The 17151-nt window shown below is 58.8% G+C and overlaps 1 protein-coding gene across 1 annotated transcript; it reads left to right on the forward strand.

Moving 5' to 3' along the window:
- Window positions 1-275: 275 nt before the first annotated feature.
- NKX2-2 (NK2 homeobox 2) lies at window positions 276-13788 on the forward strand. Its single transcript, XM_004585649.2, has 3 exons — window positions 276-515; window positions 11585-12276; window positions 13093-13788. Exons 2-3 carry the CDS (start codon window positions 12018-12020, stop codon window positions 13653-13655), a joined length of 822 nt encoding a protein of 273 aa, XP_004585706.1. The 5' UTR covers window positions 276-515; window positions 11585-12017; the 3' UTR covers window positions 13656-13788.
- Window positions 13789-17151: the final 3363 nt, after the last annotated feature.

Raw genomic sequence — 17151 nt, forward strand, 5'->3', positions numbered from 1 at the left:
GCTTTCCCCAAAGGCCATCTAAGCTCGGGTCTCCATGGAGCCCCCTCTGGATATGACACTTGATGCCCAAAGCATGAAGCCAGGTACGTGGTTCCCTTGGCCAAGTCAACTGTGCAGCCACTCAAGCAATTAAACACAATGACCACTGTAGCACTCCTTTCCAGACAATTCCATCACATTCCAGCCTAGCTTGGAACATTCTAGAATGTTGTTGTAGTTCTTGGTACGTCTGCCTGGGAGTTCTGAGAGCTGTTGGCTCCAGATGACACCCTTGGCAGACAATGGAAGAGGGTTAACTGTTCCAGGCTGGAAAGACTGAGAATTTCAAGTTCAGGGGTAGAACAAGAAGAGTGTTTCTAAACTTGTTATAATGGCAGAAGAGACTGTAGAGTGAAGAACTTACTGCATTGGGTTTAGATTGCACCAAGGAATAAGCCTGGGTAGAGGACACCTGCGTTGGATCTGAGCAGCACTACTTCATTCACATCTTGTTCCCTGCAGCAACCTTGTAACAGGTTTGTATTATCAGGTACCCACCGGTGGCCTGGCACACTTGCTGTCCTTCAATGGCATATCCTAATGTGGGCCTTTGGCACAGCAGTTTTGACACAGTTTGGAATGCTCACATCCCACATTAGCAGGCCTGGGTGTGAGGCCCAGCAACAGTATTAATTCCAGCTTCCTCCTAATGCATCCCCCAGGAGGCAGCAGAGCCGACTACAGCAGCTGGGTTCCTGACCACCTAAGAGCGACACCCAGAGGAGCGCCAGGCTCTTGGCTTTGACCTAGCCCAATCCTGGCTGTTTCTGACATTTGTGGAGTGAACCAATGGATGCAAGATTTCTCTCTCTCTCTTTCTCTCTTTCTCTCTCTCTCTCTCTCTTCCCCTCCCTACCTTTAGAATAAATCATTAATATAAATATAACTTTCTCAGGCACAAGATTTCCTAAGTACAGAATGATATAAAGCCCAGACTTGAGGTATCTTCCTCTTCATGTCTCTCATTTTTCCACCCTGGAACCCTGACCCAACATCCTTACTAAACTCCTTGCCTGCTCCTCAGCCTGCTGTCTAGCAGGCGCTACAGGTGCCAACAACACTAAGAAAGAAAGAAAGAAAAGAAAGAAAGAAAGAAAGAAAGAAAGAAAGAAAGAAAGAAAGAAAGAAAGAAAGAAAGAAAGAAAGAAAGAAAGAAAGAAAGAACCTCTTCACAGAACACTTGTCAGACAAAGTGCCTTTTCCAAGAAAAAGTACCAATGTGAAGGTCCACCTTCACCAGGATTCCCTAGGCTATTCTTGAGCAGAAAGCAGTGGGGTTGTTTTTGTTTTGTTTTGCTTTTTCTTCACCCAAAGAAGCAGCTCATCCTGTGATCCTCGAGTGGTCAGTAGGACACTAGGATGTAGGATGGGGAGACGCAAGCCTAAAAGGAGGCTCTGTGCTTTGGGTTTTTTTTTCAAGCATAAACAAGGACTTAAAATTCCAGAAAGCAGAGTGGACTGCAGTGGCCCATGTTGCACACTCAGTGCCTCCCGCAGGCCTGAGATTGACGCTGGGATTTTCTGCAAAAAGCAGAAATGGCTGCGAGTTGACAGCAGTTCCAGTGGGGCCCTGACTGTGGGAGGCAGGCGCCTAGGACGGCTGGAGGCTCCGGCAGGCACCTGTGGAATGGGTCCCTCCTTCGCATCCAGCCGGAGGCATCCTCGCCTCCTCTCCCACCTCCTCTCAACAGCAGCATGTTTCCACCCCTAACAGCCACCTAAGGACAGCTATCGGGTGAGCACAGACACAGGGTGGCTTGTAATAGTCAAGTTCAATGCTTATGTTTTTCCCTGCAGTAGGGCAACGTTTTCCGTCTCTGATTTTCCCCAGCCGGAAGGAAACTGTCATTCAGAGCATCCCCAGGTGCTTTGAAGATGAAAAGGAAGGCAGGGGGTGCCGGCTCAGTGCTTATTAACCACAGAGAGAATTTGGTTCACTTCAAGAAATAGTCAAATAATGGCACGGGCGAGACAATGACTCGTAATGAATTCGTGTGAGTTTAAGAAAAATAAAATAAAATAAAAATGTGAGGTGACCAGTTTGGGCAAAATTCAGCCTGGAGGCTGCCTTGGGAAAGAGAAAAATACAATGATTGTTTTGCATTAACCAGAGGCTGCACAGAGGGCTGGCCGGCTCTCACAGCCAACCTCCCGGAGGTTTTTCTCTGAGCGCCTGGACTGGCATTTAATTTAAACTAGGTGGGCAATGCGGGCAGCTTTGGTAGGAGTCGTGCATATGCCCCTTTAGACATGTCACTTATGCCCCTGAACACTCTGCACCCCCCAAAAAAGAGTACCCCATGAGATGTCAAGGTGCCCCCAGCGTCAGATCCCACACGCCCACAGGGCTGAGCATCCTGCAGCTTCCTGCAGAAGAGACCGAACCCCTGGAAAATAAAGCCCAAGCCACGGGAAGGAGAAAAAAAAAACAGGATGACAGATGGGGGTGGCAAGCAGCAGTCACCCCCAGAAGTGGCCTCTAATCCTGGACAGGTGGCGGCCTGGCACAGGTGTCCTGCAATCATGTTCTTCCTGGGCTTGCCCCAGGTCGGGAGAGGGCGGCGCGCAGAGCGGGTGGCAGGGGTGGAGAAGGAGGAGCGCCAGGGCCGCGACCTCCCGCCAAGCCGCGCTATCGGCCCCGGGATCCGTGTATCTAGTGTAAACGCGGCTTCACACATAAATAACGTGCCACATCTGGCCCTCTGGTTTTATGGCGTCTTAGAGACCGAACAATTTCTAGATGGCGACCTTGTGAACCAAGCTTTGCAGGGTCCCAGGCACTGAGGCCGGAGGAGGGGCAACGAAGAGCCTGGGTCCCCATCTCCAGTCCAGAAGGGCGTCCAGGAAGGATCGGATCTGCGTGTTGGAGGTCGGGGGGTAGACAAGGCAGGTGGAAGCCCCTCTCTCCGCCAAAGTGGGCCATGTGGCAGCTGAAGCAGCCATCGAAGCCCAAGTGTGTTTGCGCTCGTACCCAATTTATTACCGCTGAACATATGGCCAATATTTTGACTCACGTCAGTCGGGCAAGGAAAACAAACAGAGCGCGCGGCGCGGGGGAGCGGCCCCCTCCGCTGGCGCTGCGCGGCGGCCGCGGGGCCCGGAGCCGGGAGCCGGGAGGGGGAGCGCGCCGCGCAGCGCCCAGCCGGAACCCGCGCCTCCGCAGCCGCCCGCCCGCCCGCGGCTCGGGAGACGGAGCGGCCCCGGGGATCCGCGCGCTCCGCCGAGGCGGGGCTCCCGCGGCGGCGCAGCCGCGCTCCAGGTGAGGCCGCTGCTCGCGTGCGTTTCCGGTGCGTGTCCTTGGTGCGGGTGGGGGCTGTACGGGAGCGGGGATCCGAGTGGAGCCTGCAATCAGCCAAGCCCCGCGGCGGCGGTGGCGGCGGTGGCGGCGATGGGGCAACGGCGGCGTCACGTCCGGCTGCAGGCTCGGACTGTCCAGTCCTCATGCCCAGCCGGCCTGCGCTTGGGCCTCGGCAGCCACAGGGGACCACAACGCGCTCCGGGCACGGTCCTCGCGGCGGGACAGCAGAGAGGGGACGCCTCGGAGCACTGCCGTGCCTGCAGAGCTGTGTTAAGGTTTGGGGGGTCCCACGCGCGCCCGCCTCCGCCTTTTCGCTGCTCCCTACTCGGCTCAGTCCCCCTCCCCCGCCATCCGTCCGAGCAGCGAAGATGAAAGCATCAGGTGGGCAAGTGCGGGGCATCTGAAGTCCTCCCAGGACTCAGAAGGTCACGGGGCCGGGCGGGGGGGCGGGAAGCCCCCCTCACCACGCCACACACAGACACCCTTCCTGTCGTCTCTACAGTCAGGGAAAGTTTTACCTGCCACCGAACCCAGGTGCTCCCGGTCGTGGCGTAACCTCTTGGGCAAGCGGGACTGCTCCAGGGCTGGGCAAGTGCGGAGGACCGGGCGCGGGGTGCGAGGAGGAGGTGGAGTAAGGGGCGCCCCCGCCCGCCTAGAGCCCGGCGGATCCTCAAGCCCCGCCCGGGAGGGCGCACGCCCGGTGGGGGGAAGGGCACAACAGCAGGGGGGTCCGGGTGGGTGGAGAACTAGATAAAGACGCGCCTGGCAAGGCGACCGGACTGTCGCGGTAGCGCGGGTAAGTGTGAGGTGGAGCGGCCGCGCGCCTTGTTGGCTTCTTTGCCATCCCGAGCCTCTGATGCTCCCGGGCTGCTCCGGCCGCGGTCGGGAAGGGCCCTCCGCCGCCGCTGCTGGGTGAGTCTAGATCCACGTCCACACCGCGTGCGCCGCGCCCGGGATTGTGGGGGGCGGGGGTTCGAGTCTGTGCGGGGTAGAGGTTGTCGGGGGGGGGGATAATTTGGAGATGGAGACTGTGGGGCAGGAGGTTCTGGGAGCGCTACTGAGAAGTGACGGGACTGGGTGATGGGCGCACGCCGAGGGGCCAGAAGGGCAAGTGACGGAGTCGCAGCAGCCACCAGGACCAAGGCAGGGGTCGCTGGAGAGGCGACTCACTAGCCAGGAGTTTGGGGAAGCGTGCAGTCGCCCGGGCCGCGCCCTAAGTTGGACAGTTCTCGTTTGAGTCAGTAGAGATCGCCAGAGGATCAGAAATAAGACTTTGTTGGGGGTCCTGCTGAGGTCCTGGGCTCCCAGGGGCGCCCCCTCCCCCAGCACACACAGGCGCCCCGGCGAGACCCTGGCGAGCGCTTCTCGCAACGCCTACACCTTGGTGGCACCTGGGCTGGGAGAGTGGGCCTGAGACCCCTGGTGCTCGGATCGGAGGGATTTGGAGGCAGAGAGCTTGGTTGCCTTCCCACCCCACCCCCATCCCCTGGCTCAGCGCCCTAGGGCCCCGGTGCGCGGCACGTTCCTTGGCCTCAGAACCCAGGCTGGGAGCGGGACAGTCCCCACGCCGCTGACTGCGTTTGTACCAGCCTGCACTCGGAGCGCGCCACAGCTCGCTAACGGGTTAGGAGAGGCCGCTTGTTGTTTCCCAAGTCGGCGGTAATGATTCTGTCACGTGTTGTTGAGAAGTAAATTCAGATAAAGTGCTTTCAGTGCGGCATTTCCTCCAGAAACCCCCATCTCGCACATTGAAATCGCTCTTATCTGGGTAAGGTCGGGCTGGGCTGCGCCCACGTTCCTTCGGGCGACACCGACGCCCTGTAATCTCATTGTAACATATTTAATCATTAGAGCTGCGCCAACGAATAAAGCAAAGGGGTTCGCCCCGGGGGGACGTGGTATTCCGTTCCCCAATAAACCCGTCGCGATGAATTGGCCAGGACAAGCTCCTTTGGCCCGAGGGGAGCTTAGCGCACCGGTATTTCGGGAAGATATTGGAGGGCGTCCGTTCCCATTTTGTAGCGCGCCCGGGAGCCACATTTCGTGTCCAATTTAACATCCGTGAGAGTTAAACGGTTTTCCTTGCCTTTTATTTTATTAGATGCATTTTCAAAGATCTCATTAAAGTGCATTTATCAAAGTCCTAACATATGACTGCAGGGTCCTAAGCCCACACAATGAGGCTGATTAATAGGAAGAGAAATCCTAATTTATATTACAATTTATGTCCTTGGGAGATATTCCCCCTCCCAATCACTTTCTTTTTTTGAGGTAGTGGGAAGCAGACAATTGGGAAAGCTGTTGTGCATTTTGTCTGGGAAAAGAATGGAGGAAGGTAGCTCACTGGGCCTTCTTCCTGAACCCACTGTTAACCGCGGGGGACCCCATTTGTGGACCAGTTTCCTGGATCTTTGGTAGGAAGGAAGGAAAGGGTTTGTCCTGAGACCCAGGCAGAACTCAAACTCTGGGCTTGGCCACCAGTGCACCCAACTACTCCCTCTTGGTGCCTGGGGACAATGCTCTCTCTGGGAGCCATTCACTCCTGTGTCCACTCCTGGGGCCATTTTAGGGTTTAGTCTCAAATACCCCCAAGGAGAGGAGGAAAAAAACTCACCTTCATCTTGAACCCCAAGTTGGCCACCATTTCCTTTCCATGATAACCCTTGCCTTCTGGTTGCCTGTCCCACCGCTCTGGGGTTGTCCCAGAGCCCCCACATCTGCCGGCTTTGGGCTTCCCCAGCTCAGCCTGCTGCTGCCTCCCCACAGGTGGCAGCAATATCCAGCAACCTGGGTTTTTGGAGCTCAGACCCACTGAATGCCTGGCTCTCGGTGTTCTGGTTAGGAAAGCTTCTCCTCTTGGCTTGTGGCAGTGCTACAGGGCCATTTGTTCAAAAAAAGCAATAGCCCTGCAGCTCCTGTGCAGGTGCGAGTGTTCGAGGTGAGCATCTTTCTTGTTACTATCTGGGGCCAGATCAGGTGACAAAGATTCCCCTTCCCACATTGATGTCAAGTACAGGCTACCCCGGGAGCATGGAGACCCTGATAAAAACAAACCTTCCTCCTTCTCCTCCTCCTGCCGACAGCTTTGTGCGGCACCGTACACTCTCGCTGGAGCGGGAAGGTGCTCCACGCTTTGTTTCGGGAGTGAATGAAGACAAACAACGCTTGCACCTTGGTGCTTACCAGACAATAAACTAATCCACTTGAAGGTTGTTATCTGAGATGGGCTCTGCAGAGACCAGAAACGGAGAGCTGGCCGCACAACTGTACCCAGAGAGCAGTTTCCTTTTTATTCCAAAAAAAAAGAAGAAGAAGGAGAAGAAATGAAATCAAACAAATTAGTGTTTTCCAAATAAAGGGGAAAGACCTTGTATGTTCCATGGTAGGAGGGGCTTTTGTGGGTGGGAGGGCATGAGGTGTGGCCACAGCTTTGGGCTCCTCAAGGCCAACCCTGCTTTAAAAACCAGTCCCCAAATGTCCCCTCCCCCAAGGTTTTCTCTGCTTTGAACTGCCCCCTCCTCCTCCTCCAGCCCCCCCACCCCCAGGGTGCACCCATCCAAGGTCTCCAAAGAGAACAACACCTCCCAAGAGGCTCTAGCAGCCCTGAGTAGAACTGGGTGGGGAGGGGTGATTATGCCTGGGGTCTGGCTTCTGGAATCTTCTCGAAGGAGGCCCCCTGTGTAGGCCTAGGCCCCAACTTGCATTCCTTTAAAAACAAACAAACAAACAATCTTCCATGCTTGCCTCATTGGCTGTTTGCTTCGAAGTTCATTCTGCAGCACCCCCACCCTGCCGCCGCTCCAACAGTCACACATACAGACTGGAAATGAGGAAAGGAGAACTTTCCACACAAAACACAAAAATGCATCACCCTCAGCCTCGCCCCTCCCGCCCCACACACTCCCCAGTGTGCACCAAAAAAACAAATAGGAACTCCTGTTTGAGCTACCTGGGAAAGTAAACAGGTAAACAGTGGTCAGCTTTAGAAGGCCACTTGTCCTGGAGTGGGGCCACTTAGTCTGTGTACATTCGCCTCCCCTCCTGGGCCTCCACGATTGTTCAGCTCTGTCGCCAGGGAAGCTCCCAGTGGGTCCTGAACCCCAGCACTGCTGCCGAGGTAAGCTCAGCACCCCAGATGCCTTCCAAGACTGGGAGTGAGCAGGAGAGAGAGAGCCAGAGATGGGGGGTGGGTTTCTTTGTCCTCTTTCATGTCCCCTTGACCTACCACCCATGCACCTGTTCAGAATGTAGGAAGAGTTATGATACAGTTAGAAGACCCAGAGCCCAAACCATGAGAGCAAAGGGGTGTGTGTGTGTGTGTGTGTGTGTGTGTGTGTACTCTCAGGAGGAAGACCATTTAGCTGTTTTCATGCACACTGCTTAGGGCGACAGGCACCTCACAAGCGGGATACACTCTCCTGGGATCCCTGTATCAACCTCTGTACCCCAGGTTGGCAGGAGCTCCCCCAAGAAGGGCTTGCAAGCCCAAACCCAAACCCACACCCACCTGCTGGGTGGTGTTCTGACTGCTGGGCAGGAGCTTGGAGGGTCTACTGCACAGCCCTCTGAGTGGGCAGGCTGGCGCGCATCCCAGGGGCGTCGTTGCCTGGGGATGGAGGCTCTGGAGAGGGGAAGAGGTGCGCTACTGGTGTTAGAGAACCCAGTTCGTCAAGGACAGGTGGCGGCTTGGGGAGTCCTGTGCATGTACCTGTCTCATTCAGGCATCTGGGTGCATTTTGGAGCCTAGTGCCCTGGACTCTTCAGGCCCCCCATGCTCGAGGAGTTCCTTGAGTATGCCCTGACCTCGAGACTTGCCCCCCGGCTGCCAGCTGGGCTCGACACTGGCCACCCGGTGTCCCCAGGCCACTCCTAGGGGACTTGCATTTTATGATCTTCCTCTAACAAGCCCAGTTTCTCCCCAGCAATTACAGGCTTCCCAGCGGTCTCCCTGGGCCTTTTCAATTGCAAATGTTAACGCTTTGGTAGCGGACACAGGGAGCCACGAGGGAGACCCAATGATGGGGAAAATGGACTTGCCAGGTCCCAGGATGGAGACGGGCTCCAAGCGAGGTGCAGCAGGCTGTGCAGAGACCTGGTGGCAGTAGGCAAGGCCTCTGCTGCCCGCAGCTCCCCACCCCCTTCGCCCCACCAACCCAAGCCTAGGAGAGCCGGAGCGGTAAAGACGGGGCAGAGACTGGATGGGTCAGCAGGTGTGGTGGCCCAGGCTTGCCCTCTGGAGGCCCAGACAGGATTCTGAGCCCCCTCCTGGGAGCCCCCTGCTCAGCTGGATCCTCTGTCCGCACTCTCCTCGCCCCTCTAGGCTCAGAGCTAATTCACTGGAGCCTCGATTCCCGGAGAAAACTTTTGTCCCTCAGGTGCAGCGCTGATCTTGCAGGCTCCCAGGGGTGAGAGGAGGGGCAGGAATGGGGACCAGTGGGGGAGGTTGGGGGCGGATGGCTGCAACTGGACATTACAGTAAAATAGGCAGCCTCCTCACCCCCTCACTGCAAATGTGGCTCTGGGGATAGTCCATAAAAAGGGGGGGGGGTACTTCTGCCCACAGACCACTTTTTAGATGTATCCCAAGCATGGGCCTGCCCCTACCGGGCTGCATTCTGGGCCCCAGAGTCCAGCCCTGAAGGCGGCCCTAAGAACCCCAAGCCCAGGAAAAAACTGAGGACAAAGGAACATCGTGCTTTTTCTACAAATGCTTTTTGGGGATGAGGCACTTTTTCTGACCAAGTTATTTATTTAGCTGCTGAGTAACAATGGCCTGAGGCCGCACAAGCCCACCCTCCCCATTTCCCCCACCCCCACCCCTGTGTCCAAACTCAGTCACTAACCACCCCCCCCCCCCAACAAGGCTCCTGATGAACGGACTGGGCAGGCAGCTCCCACGTGAAAAGAGGAAGAGAAGGCGAGTTGGGCAAGAGAGAGAGGAAAACCCACAAAAAGTGATGGGTTCGAGGAACACGATACAAGCCAGCTGGTAATTCTCGCAGGGGAAAGAAAAAGTCGAGGGAGAAAGAGAGGAGTCGGACAGCGTGGACACGAAGGCGTTTCCTTAATATTGTGGACGGATTCAGAAATGAATGAAGAGATAGCCCATTGAAAAGGGTTGAATGCCATGACAACTAGAAACAACCTTAGATTTATTCCAAACAGTTAGGGCGCCTTGAAAGAGAGCGTCAATCATGTATTATTTCGCCACTGAAATAAATGCAAAAACCGAGCCCGGACAAAGGCTTCCGACCGGAGCGGGACATTTGTCTACATTTCGCTCATTGTGCGCAGCTTAGCAATCGGTTTGTATTTGTGTTTGCCCGGGTCCGACCACCCAGGACGCGCCGACGAGGGGCTCTCGCTCCAACCTGGGCCATTGTCACCCACGTCACATACTGGGAGCGAGGCAGCCCCGGGGCTGCAGAAAGCCGCTGAGCGGCTCGGGAAGAGGCGCCCACAACCCGGCGCCGGCAACCCCCGGGGGTGGCGGGGGGCGCGGCAGTGGCGGCCGCAGCAGCTGCGCGCGGCGAAGACCCGGGTGCTCGCGCGCTGCGCTCGGCCCGGCCGGGCCTGGGGCTGGGGGTGGGGGTGGGGTGGGGGCAGAGCCGGAGGCGAGGCCGGGACGCCCCCTCCGTGGGTGGGAGCCGCCCCCGCAGCCTGGAGACCTCCCCCTGGCTGACACTCCCGGAAGGGGGACGAACCAGCGCCAGGTAGCAGCCCTCACCGCAACCCCAACCCTGGTCCCATTTTCATCTGGGAGGAGGGGCTTTCCCCTGAGCCTGGGAGGAGGCGCTGCCCTGGGAAAGTTCAGAGCCGGGGCTGGGGAGGGAGGCTGCCAACTCCACCAACTCCACATTTGGAACCGGAGGCCGGCGGTGAACCTGCCCTGCAGCGCATGTTGGGGAAGCAGACGGAATTAATGGACCTGCTAGGGAGAAAACGCAACCTCCTCTGCTCCACCGCCTCCCCTGCTGCTTTGGAAATCCTCACCGCAAGCCGAGACCCAGCGCCCCTTTCCACCCCAACCCCTCTCTCCTGGTCCCCTTCCACCTTCGAGACGGAGGAGTAGCCCAGGCCAAGCCAGAGCGCGCGGGGCCCTCGGCCCAACCTGCCGCCGAGAGAGCCGGCCTGCGGAGACCCCCGCTACCACCACCTACCCCTTAAAAGCTGCAAGAGACTCCCCGCTCCCCCGACCCAGCTCCCACCCAGCCGCGGCCTGGCCCGCCTCGCCCTCCAGCCCACAGAGCGGAAAAGTGTGCCGCGCGCTCCCAGTAGCCGCACAGAAATGGGGGAGTGGGGGTCGGAGGGGCGCAGAGCTCAAGAAATCCGCGAGTCTTGAGCAAATAAAGGGCGGCTGGAGTGGGGGGGTGGGGGTAGATGGTCCGGCTGCGGACGGCCCTGGGAGGCCAGCAGCCCGGCCCTGTGTCCCGGGTGCGTGGGGCTCGTGCGTCCGCGGGTAAGGAGAATCAATTAGTGGCCTTGTCATTTCTAGCGCTCATCCTTAAGCCTCAACCAAAATATTGACCTAGGAGGCTTACAGAAGTTGGGCTCTTGCCATTTGAACCGGATCTTGTTTAGGGAGAGTCACGGGCGATGGGCTGGAGGGATTTCCGCGGCTCAGCCTTCGCCCCCTCCCCGCGAGCCATAGGCGATCCCCGCAATTCGCCAATTCTGCGGGGCGCGGGGGGGAGGTGGAGGATGGGCTGCGGGCTTGGGGGGCGCTGGAGTAGACTGCGGGGGACGCAGGGAGGTAGGCAGCCCTGAGTGGGAAAGAGGATTTTCTTTGCTCCTCCCGGTTTCTGTTTTCTCCTACACCCCCATTCCCCCCTCCCACCCACCCACCCTCACGGCCTGGCCTGGGCTTTTTAAGATGCAATTTGTGCAAAAAGGGGGGGAGGGGAGGAGCTTTCACGCGTGAGCACTCTCAGGCAACGCGGTGGGCCTTTGTATGTAAATACTGGATAAAGAAAAAAAAACAGAATAAGAAGAAAGGGAAGCTCGCCCCGTCTTTGCAATTAATTGACACGTTATACCTCTCATCTCGCTCTAGAGGGCCGTTGGCTGAGAGAGCCGTGCGCCCCAAAACCCGCAATTTCGCATCTGCAAATACTGTTTTCATCCACTTGACTCCCGAGACCCGCCCACACGTGGCCAACCTTGGCGATTTTAACGTCTCTTCCCCCCTTTTTTTCCACCCTTCTCCCGCCCCCTCCACCTCCCTCCCCTCCCCTCCCCCCTCCCCAGGTTCGCGAGCGGCGCCCAGCCTTATATGAACTGATCGCTCGGGCAATGGCCCATTTTTCCCTCGCCACCAGCCGCCACCGCGCGCTGAGCGGCCGCCGGAGCCCGCGCTGACGCCTCCTTGGCACCCCGACTGGAGTTACCAACCGCGGCCGGCGGCGCGGGGCGCGCAACCCCGGCGTCCGTCCCGGCGCGCCCGCAGACGACACGCAAGCTCTGGGTCGGCCTTGATTTTTATTCCTCCCCCCTTCTCTTTCCCCGCTGTTTCTCTAAAAAAATAATAATTATTATTATCCCAATCATTAAAACCTACCCCCTCCCCTCTCCCACCCCTCCTCCTCCTCCCCGGCCGCCCCCTCCCCCCTCCCAGAAGGGAACCGATCGAGAGGGAATAGCTCAACTTCCACGAAATCCATCCCTCGCGGGGTCCCGAACCATGTCGCTGACCAACACAAAGACGGGGTTTTCGGTCAAGGACATCTTAGACCTGCCGGACACCAACGACGAGGAGGGCTCGGTGGCCGAAGGGCCCGAGGAGGAGAGCGAGGCGCCCGAGCCCGCCAAGAGGCCCGGGCCGCTAGGACCCGGCGCCCTGGAGGCGGTGCAAAGCCTGCCCCTCAAAAACCCCTTCTACGACAGCAGCGACAACCCCTACACGCGCTGGCTGGCCAGCACCGAGGGCCTGCAGTACTCCCGTGAGTAGGGAAACTTGGCCGGGGCCGGGGGAGGGGGTAGGGGGGAGCGGAACCCCACTGCTCGGAGCCGTCCGGCTCCAGAACCCCCCTTCGTGCTGGTAAAGGTTGAGTTTCTCTTTCTTGTTTTACACGAGAAATGTAAGAGGACGGGACCCCCTCCCAGGGGCCGGCTGCGGCTGGCCAGGTGGGGTCCCCCTCCCCCCCGAGACTGCGGGAGGGACTGGCCCGGCGCCCTGGGAGCTTGCCGCCGGTGCAGCCTCGCCCGGGTCCGGGTGGTCCTGGTGGGGAGGCTGGATCTAAATCGCTCAACGTGTGTCCACTGCACGCTCCTGGACACCACGTCGTGCGCTTCGGGGGCGGGGGATGTACCATCAAGCCCCCAAGCCAAAATGGAAGCACCCCAAAACCTGCCTTAAACGGCCAGGCCGATCAATGCTGGGATTGTAAGGTGTTTTTTTTTTTTCTTTTAAAAATCCGCCCACGTCTCTCCAAAGAGAAAACGGCTTAAGGGGGCCATAGCCCTTAACCCGCAGGGAGCCATCTTCTGGGCGCCACTCTCCCTCCGCCGTTGTGCCACCAAGCGAACCCCTAGAAACGCCGAGTTGCGAGCCCACCTCCCCTCTTCACGCAGCGCGACCCCGACGGCTTCCCGCTCGGATGCCGAGCAGTGCGGGCAGCGCCGTGCAGGCCGCGCGCGACGCTGGGCTGCTGTGCACCTTGGGCCAGAGGCGCACGCGAGGCTCGGGGAGCTCGGGGCTCCCCCTGGCCAAGCTGGCGCCTGACGCGCTTCTCTCCCACCCACCTCCTGTTTCTCAGTGCACGGGCTGGCGACTGGCGCGCCCCCGCAAGACTCCAGCTCCAAGTCCCCGGAACCCTCGGCCGACGAGTCCCCGGACAATGACAAGGAGACCCCGGGCGGCGGGGGGGACGCAGGGAAGAAGCGGAAGCGGCGCGTGCTCTTCTCCAAAGCGCAGACCTACGAGCTGGAGCGGCGCTTCCGGCAGCAGCGGTACCTGTCGGCGCCAGAGCGAGAGCACCTGGCCAGCCTCATCCGCCTGACGCCCACGCAGGTCAAGATCTGGTTCCAGAACCACCGCTACAAGATGAAGCGCGCGAGGGCCGAGAAAGGTATGGAGGTGACACCCCTGCCCTCACCACGCCGGGTGGCCGTGCCCGTCCTGGTCAGAGACGGCAAACCGTGCCACGCGCTCAAAGCCCAGGACTTGGCAGCCGCCACCTTCCAGGCCGGCATCCCCTTCTCCGCCTACAGCGCCCAGTCACTGCAGCACATGCAGTACAACGCCCAGTACAGCTCGGCCGGGACCCCTCAGTACCCCACAGCGCACCCCCTGGTCCAGGCCCAGCAGTGGACTTGGTGATGAGACTCGTGGCCCAGGCCCAGGGCCCCACCCAGGGGGCGAGAAGGAGGAGGAGGACTCGGTGTCGCTGGCCGTGGCTATTATTATTATTATTAATTATTATTATTATTATGACCATGGGGTCGATTTGAGGCGCAAAGGGGCAAGGTTCCCTGCACTTCCTTGAAGTGACAGATGCCACCCCACTCCCTCGGCCTCGTATGGGTTCTCTCCTTTGGGAACCTAGTTTGTTGGGGGGAGGAGAGGGCTGAACTGGAAAAGCCCTGTTTACAGAACGCTGCTCAGCAGCTGGCCCGCCGGCCGCCGGGTGGGCCTCTGACCCCCTACCTTCGGCGCGGGGGAGATGCTGGGTTTGGGAGGAAGTGGGGGGGTTCCGTCGTGACTTGAAAACGACATAAAAAAGAGTGAGAGGGAGAGACCGACCGACCTCCCCCTCCCGCTTTCGTGAATTTTGTAAAATATGTTGGTGTGAGTAGCGACGTGGTCAGCTGTCTTCAAAAGCAAGTGGAGAACACTTTAAAAAAATCTAGAGGATTTTTCTTTTGTTTGTTTGTTTGTTTGTTTAAATAAGAAAATGCTAAATATTTATGGCCGTGCACACGTTCGGAGACCGTTGGCAGATTGCGCTGTTTTTCGTTGTAAATATCGGTGCTGATTGTGGCCAAATGACCTTTGCGGCCCAGCTCTTTCTTTGTGGTTTGCTTTGCTTCGGGTTCTGTTTGGGTTGCCCGCCCCCCCCCCAGCCCACCCTGCTCTTGTTTTGAGTATTTTGATTTTGTTCCGTGCAAACATTTCTGAAAATATGGGGGTGGGGAAGAGGGGAGGAAATATGTAGGTGAGACGCCCTCTCCCCCACCTCCCTGGCCCGGGTCCTGCGCCTCCGGGAGGCACAGTTCAGCGTTGAACTCCCTACCACCACTCCCACAACCCCACTAGCATCACCGAGAGCGCGGGGCGCTGAAAGCTTTCCATTTTTTAAAATAAGAATTTTAATAAAAAAAAAAAACCTGTATTTCAAAAAAAGAAAAGAAAAAAGAAACGCAGGGCTCGGGTTTGTCTGACTGGCGCTTGCTGCAGCCCCACAGGCCCGAGGCAAGGCACCAGCCCAGGGTGCGCGGCGCTCCAATCTCTCCCGGCACACTGGCCTGGCTCGGGTGCTGGGGTCGCTACAGGGGGCTCGCCTAGGTAGGCCTCTGCCCCGGGAGGGGCGGGCTGCTGGTGGGGAGGGTGGCAGAGCAGGGCTGGAGCAGCGTTGGGGGGCCCGCCTGCAGTCGGGCCCAGATCGGGGTGGCTTCCCACCGGCTCCCGGGGCTGCGTTCCCCACCCCGCCTCGGGAGGGGAGAGTGACTTCGGGAGAGGCAAAGGGCAAGAGAGCAAGGCCCCCCTCGCTCGCCGAGTGGCTCCTTCAGCCTGAAAAGCTGTTGAGGCCACTACACTCGATGACTTTCACTTTGTTGGCGTCGGCTGCGCCGAGGGAGGGGCGGCGGTGGCCTGCTGGGGTCAAGGCCCGTCCGCTTCCTCTCTGCTTCCCACCCATCTTCGAATCTGCAGGCCGGCTGCAGGCCTGGGGCGGGGCGGGCGGGGAGGAGCCCCGCTCCGAGGCCTGGGCGTGGGGCCCGGGCTGTGAGACACTTTGGCCGCCTAGAGGGACAGTCCAGGGAGCCCAGGCGGGGCTCCTCCACCACGTCGGTCTCGATCCTTCTCTAAGTCCCAAGTCCACTCTCCTGGAACTGGATCCCGCGCCGGCCTCTAGGCGTTCGGCTGCGCGTGGTCCATGCAAGCTAGTTCTGGGAAACTTGCGGTTGCGTGAATTTGTTAGAAAAGAAGGTGCGGTGGGTCGCGCGCCACCCTGGCTTCTTCTGGGCTTGGGTAAGGGAGAGCTGAAAAGTGGGCCCACTGGCTCCCCTCACCCCCATCCTCCGGGCCTCCCATCTTCCCTTCTCTTCTCCCAGGCCGCATCAGATGCGTTTCTGGGGTGGTGGTGGCCAGTCTGCCACGCAGGGGGAGCGTCTTAGAGGCAGGTGTGAACCGGGCAGGGGGTGGGGGTGGAGGACAGAATGTGCCCTCCTCCTTGCTTAGCTGGAGGATTTCCGTAAATACCGGGCGGCGTGGCTTGCAGCCTAGCCGGGTTTTCTGAGTGGTGCGGGGGCGTGGAATGCGGATCATCCCCTTTGGAAAGAGTAACCCTCGCAGGGGCTCCAACATCCCCCGGGAAGGGCTGAGCGCAGAGAGAGAGAGAGCGCAGTCCCAGATGACTTCCTCACTCCCTCCTGTTGATGATCAGATTTAATTCAATATCTAAAGCAAACATGATTATCCGTGTGACCAAATCTGTGCGTCAATAGCACTCGGCCCAACAGCCCCAGAGGCCCTAGCCACACTTCATTCTCGCGGTGCGTCACCCCTAGAGAGCAGAGGACCCGCCGGTCTCTGCCTCAGGCCCTTGGCTATGTCCAAATTCATCCCCAGGCAGGAGCGACAGCTGCCTTTAAATGGGGGAGAAGTCTTCCTTTGTTGTCAGCTTGGAAACATTTTGGGGTGTTTTATGTCTTACTTGGCAAGGTGAGAGAACTGTTCTCAGACCCTGTGCAGTGCAAGGAGGCACCATCCCGCATACTCTGGCACCAGCCACTCACAGCCTTCTGGCGACTTCCCAAGGCCCCCCAACACTCCGCAGGAATGAAGTCTCTTGCAGAGAGGGTGCTAAAGAAGCGGAAGGGGAGGCCCCCAAGACACCAGCTGGTTCTAGGCCCCAGGGCTTCCCAGGAGCCCAAAAGCGGCTGTGGGAGGAAAGACAGGGGCGTGTGAGGCCCCAGAGTCTAGGAGGTGTCCACTCTGCGCCCATTTGGGGAGGCAGTAGCCAGGCCCTGTCCATCTCCCGGCTGGCTTGGGGCTCCTGGTGCGGCTGGGAGCCGAGGAGGTGGGCCTGGCACCCGCCTCTCTCTGTGCGCAGGTCCCGATGGAGTCTATCAAAGCGCCCGCCGGAGCCCTGTGTGGCCCTAACCCCAGCGCCCTGGGAGCGTAGCCGGCGCCCGGTCCCCCACGGCAGTCTATCTTCGCCCAATCTACAGCGGTCCGCACAAAACCGCACAATGGGGAAGCTGGGAGCGGGAGATGTTAGAGGCGTGCATATTAAACAGGGACAGAGAAAGGCTGGAGGGGACCGAGAGAGGGGAAGAGGGAGAGGGAGCGCGCCCTCCCTCCCCCCTCCCCGCCCCACCCTGCACTATTCAGAGCGCTTATCGCGGGCAGTGAATCCCGGAGTCAGGCAGAAGTCTCCTTGGGGTTTTGTTGGGCCTGTCACTGGGTCCCTTTGTCATCCACGGACTCCATGCTGGATTCCATATGGCCAGCTGGGCTGAGGGAGCGCGAGGAGGGACCCGCACAAAACCCAAATTGTGTCCGGCTTTCAAACCCTGTATTGTTGTCTGTGAAAGGAAGACGCATTAAAAATTCGTGCTATATCTATTGGGGAGGAGAATGGAGGAGGGGAAAA

This window comes from Ochotona princeps, chromosome 22, assembly GCF_030435755.1.
Source record: "Ochotona princeps isolate mOchPri1 chromosome 22, mOchPri1.hap1, whole genome shotgun sequence".
Taxonomy (NCBI): domain Eukaryota; kingdom Metazoa; phylum Chordata; class Mammalia; order Lagomorpha; family Ochotonidae; genus Ochotona; species Ochotona princeps.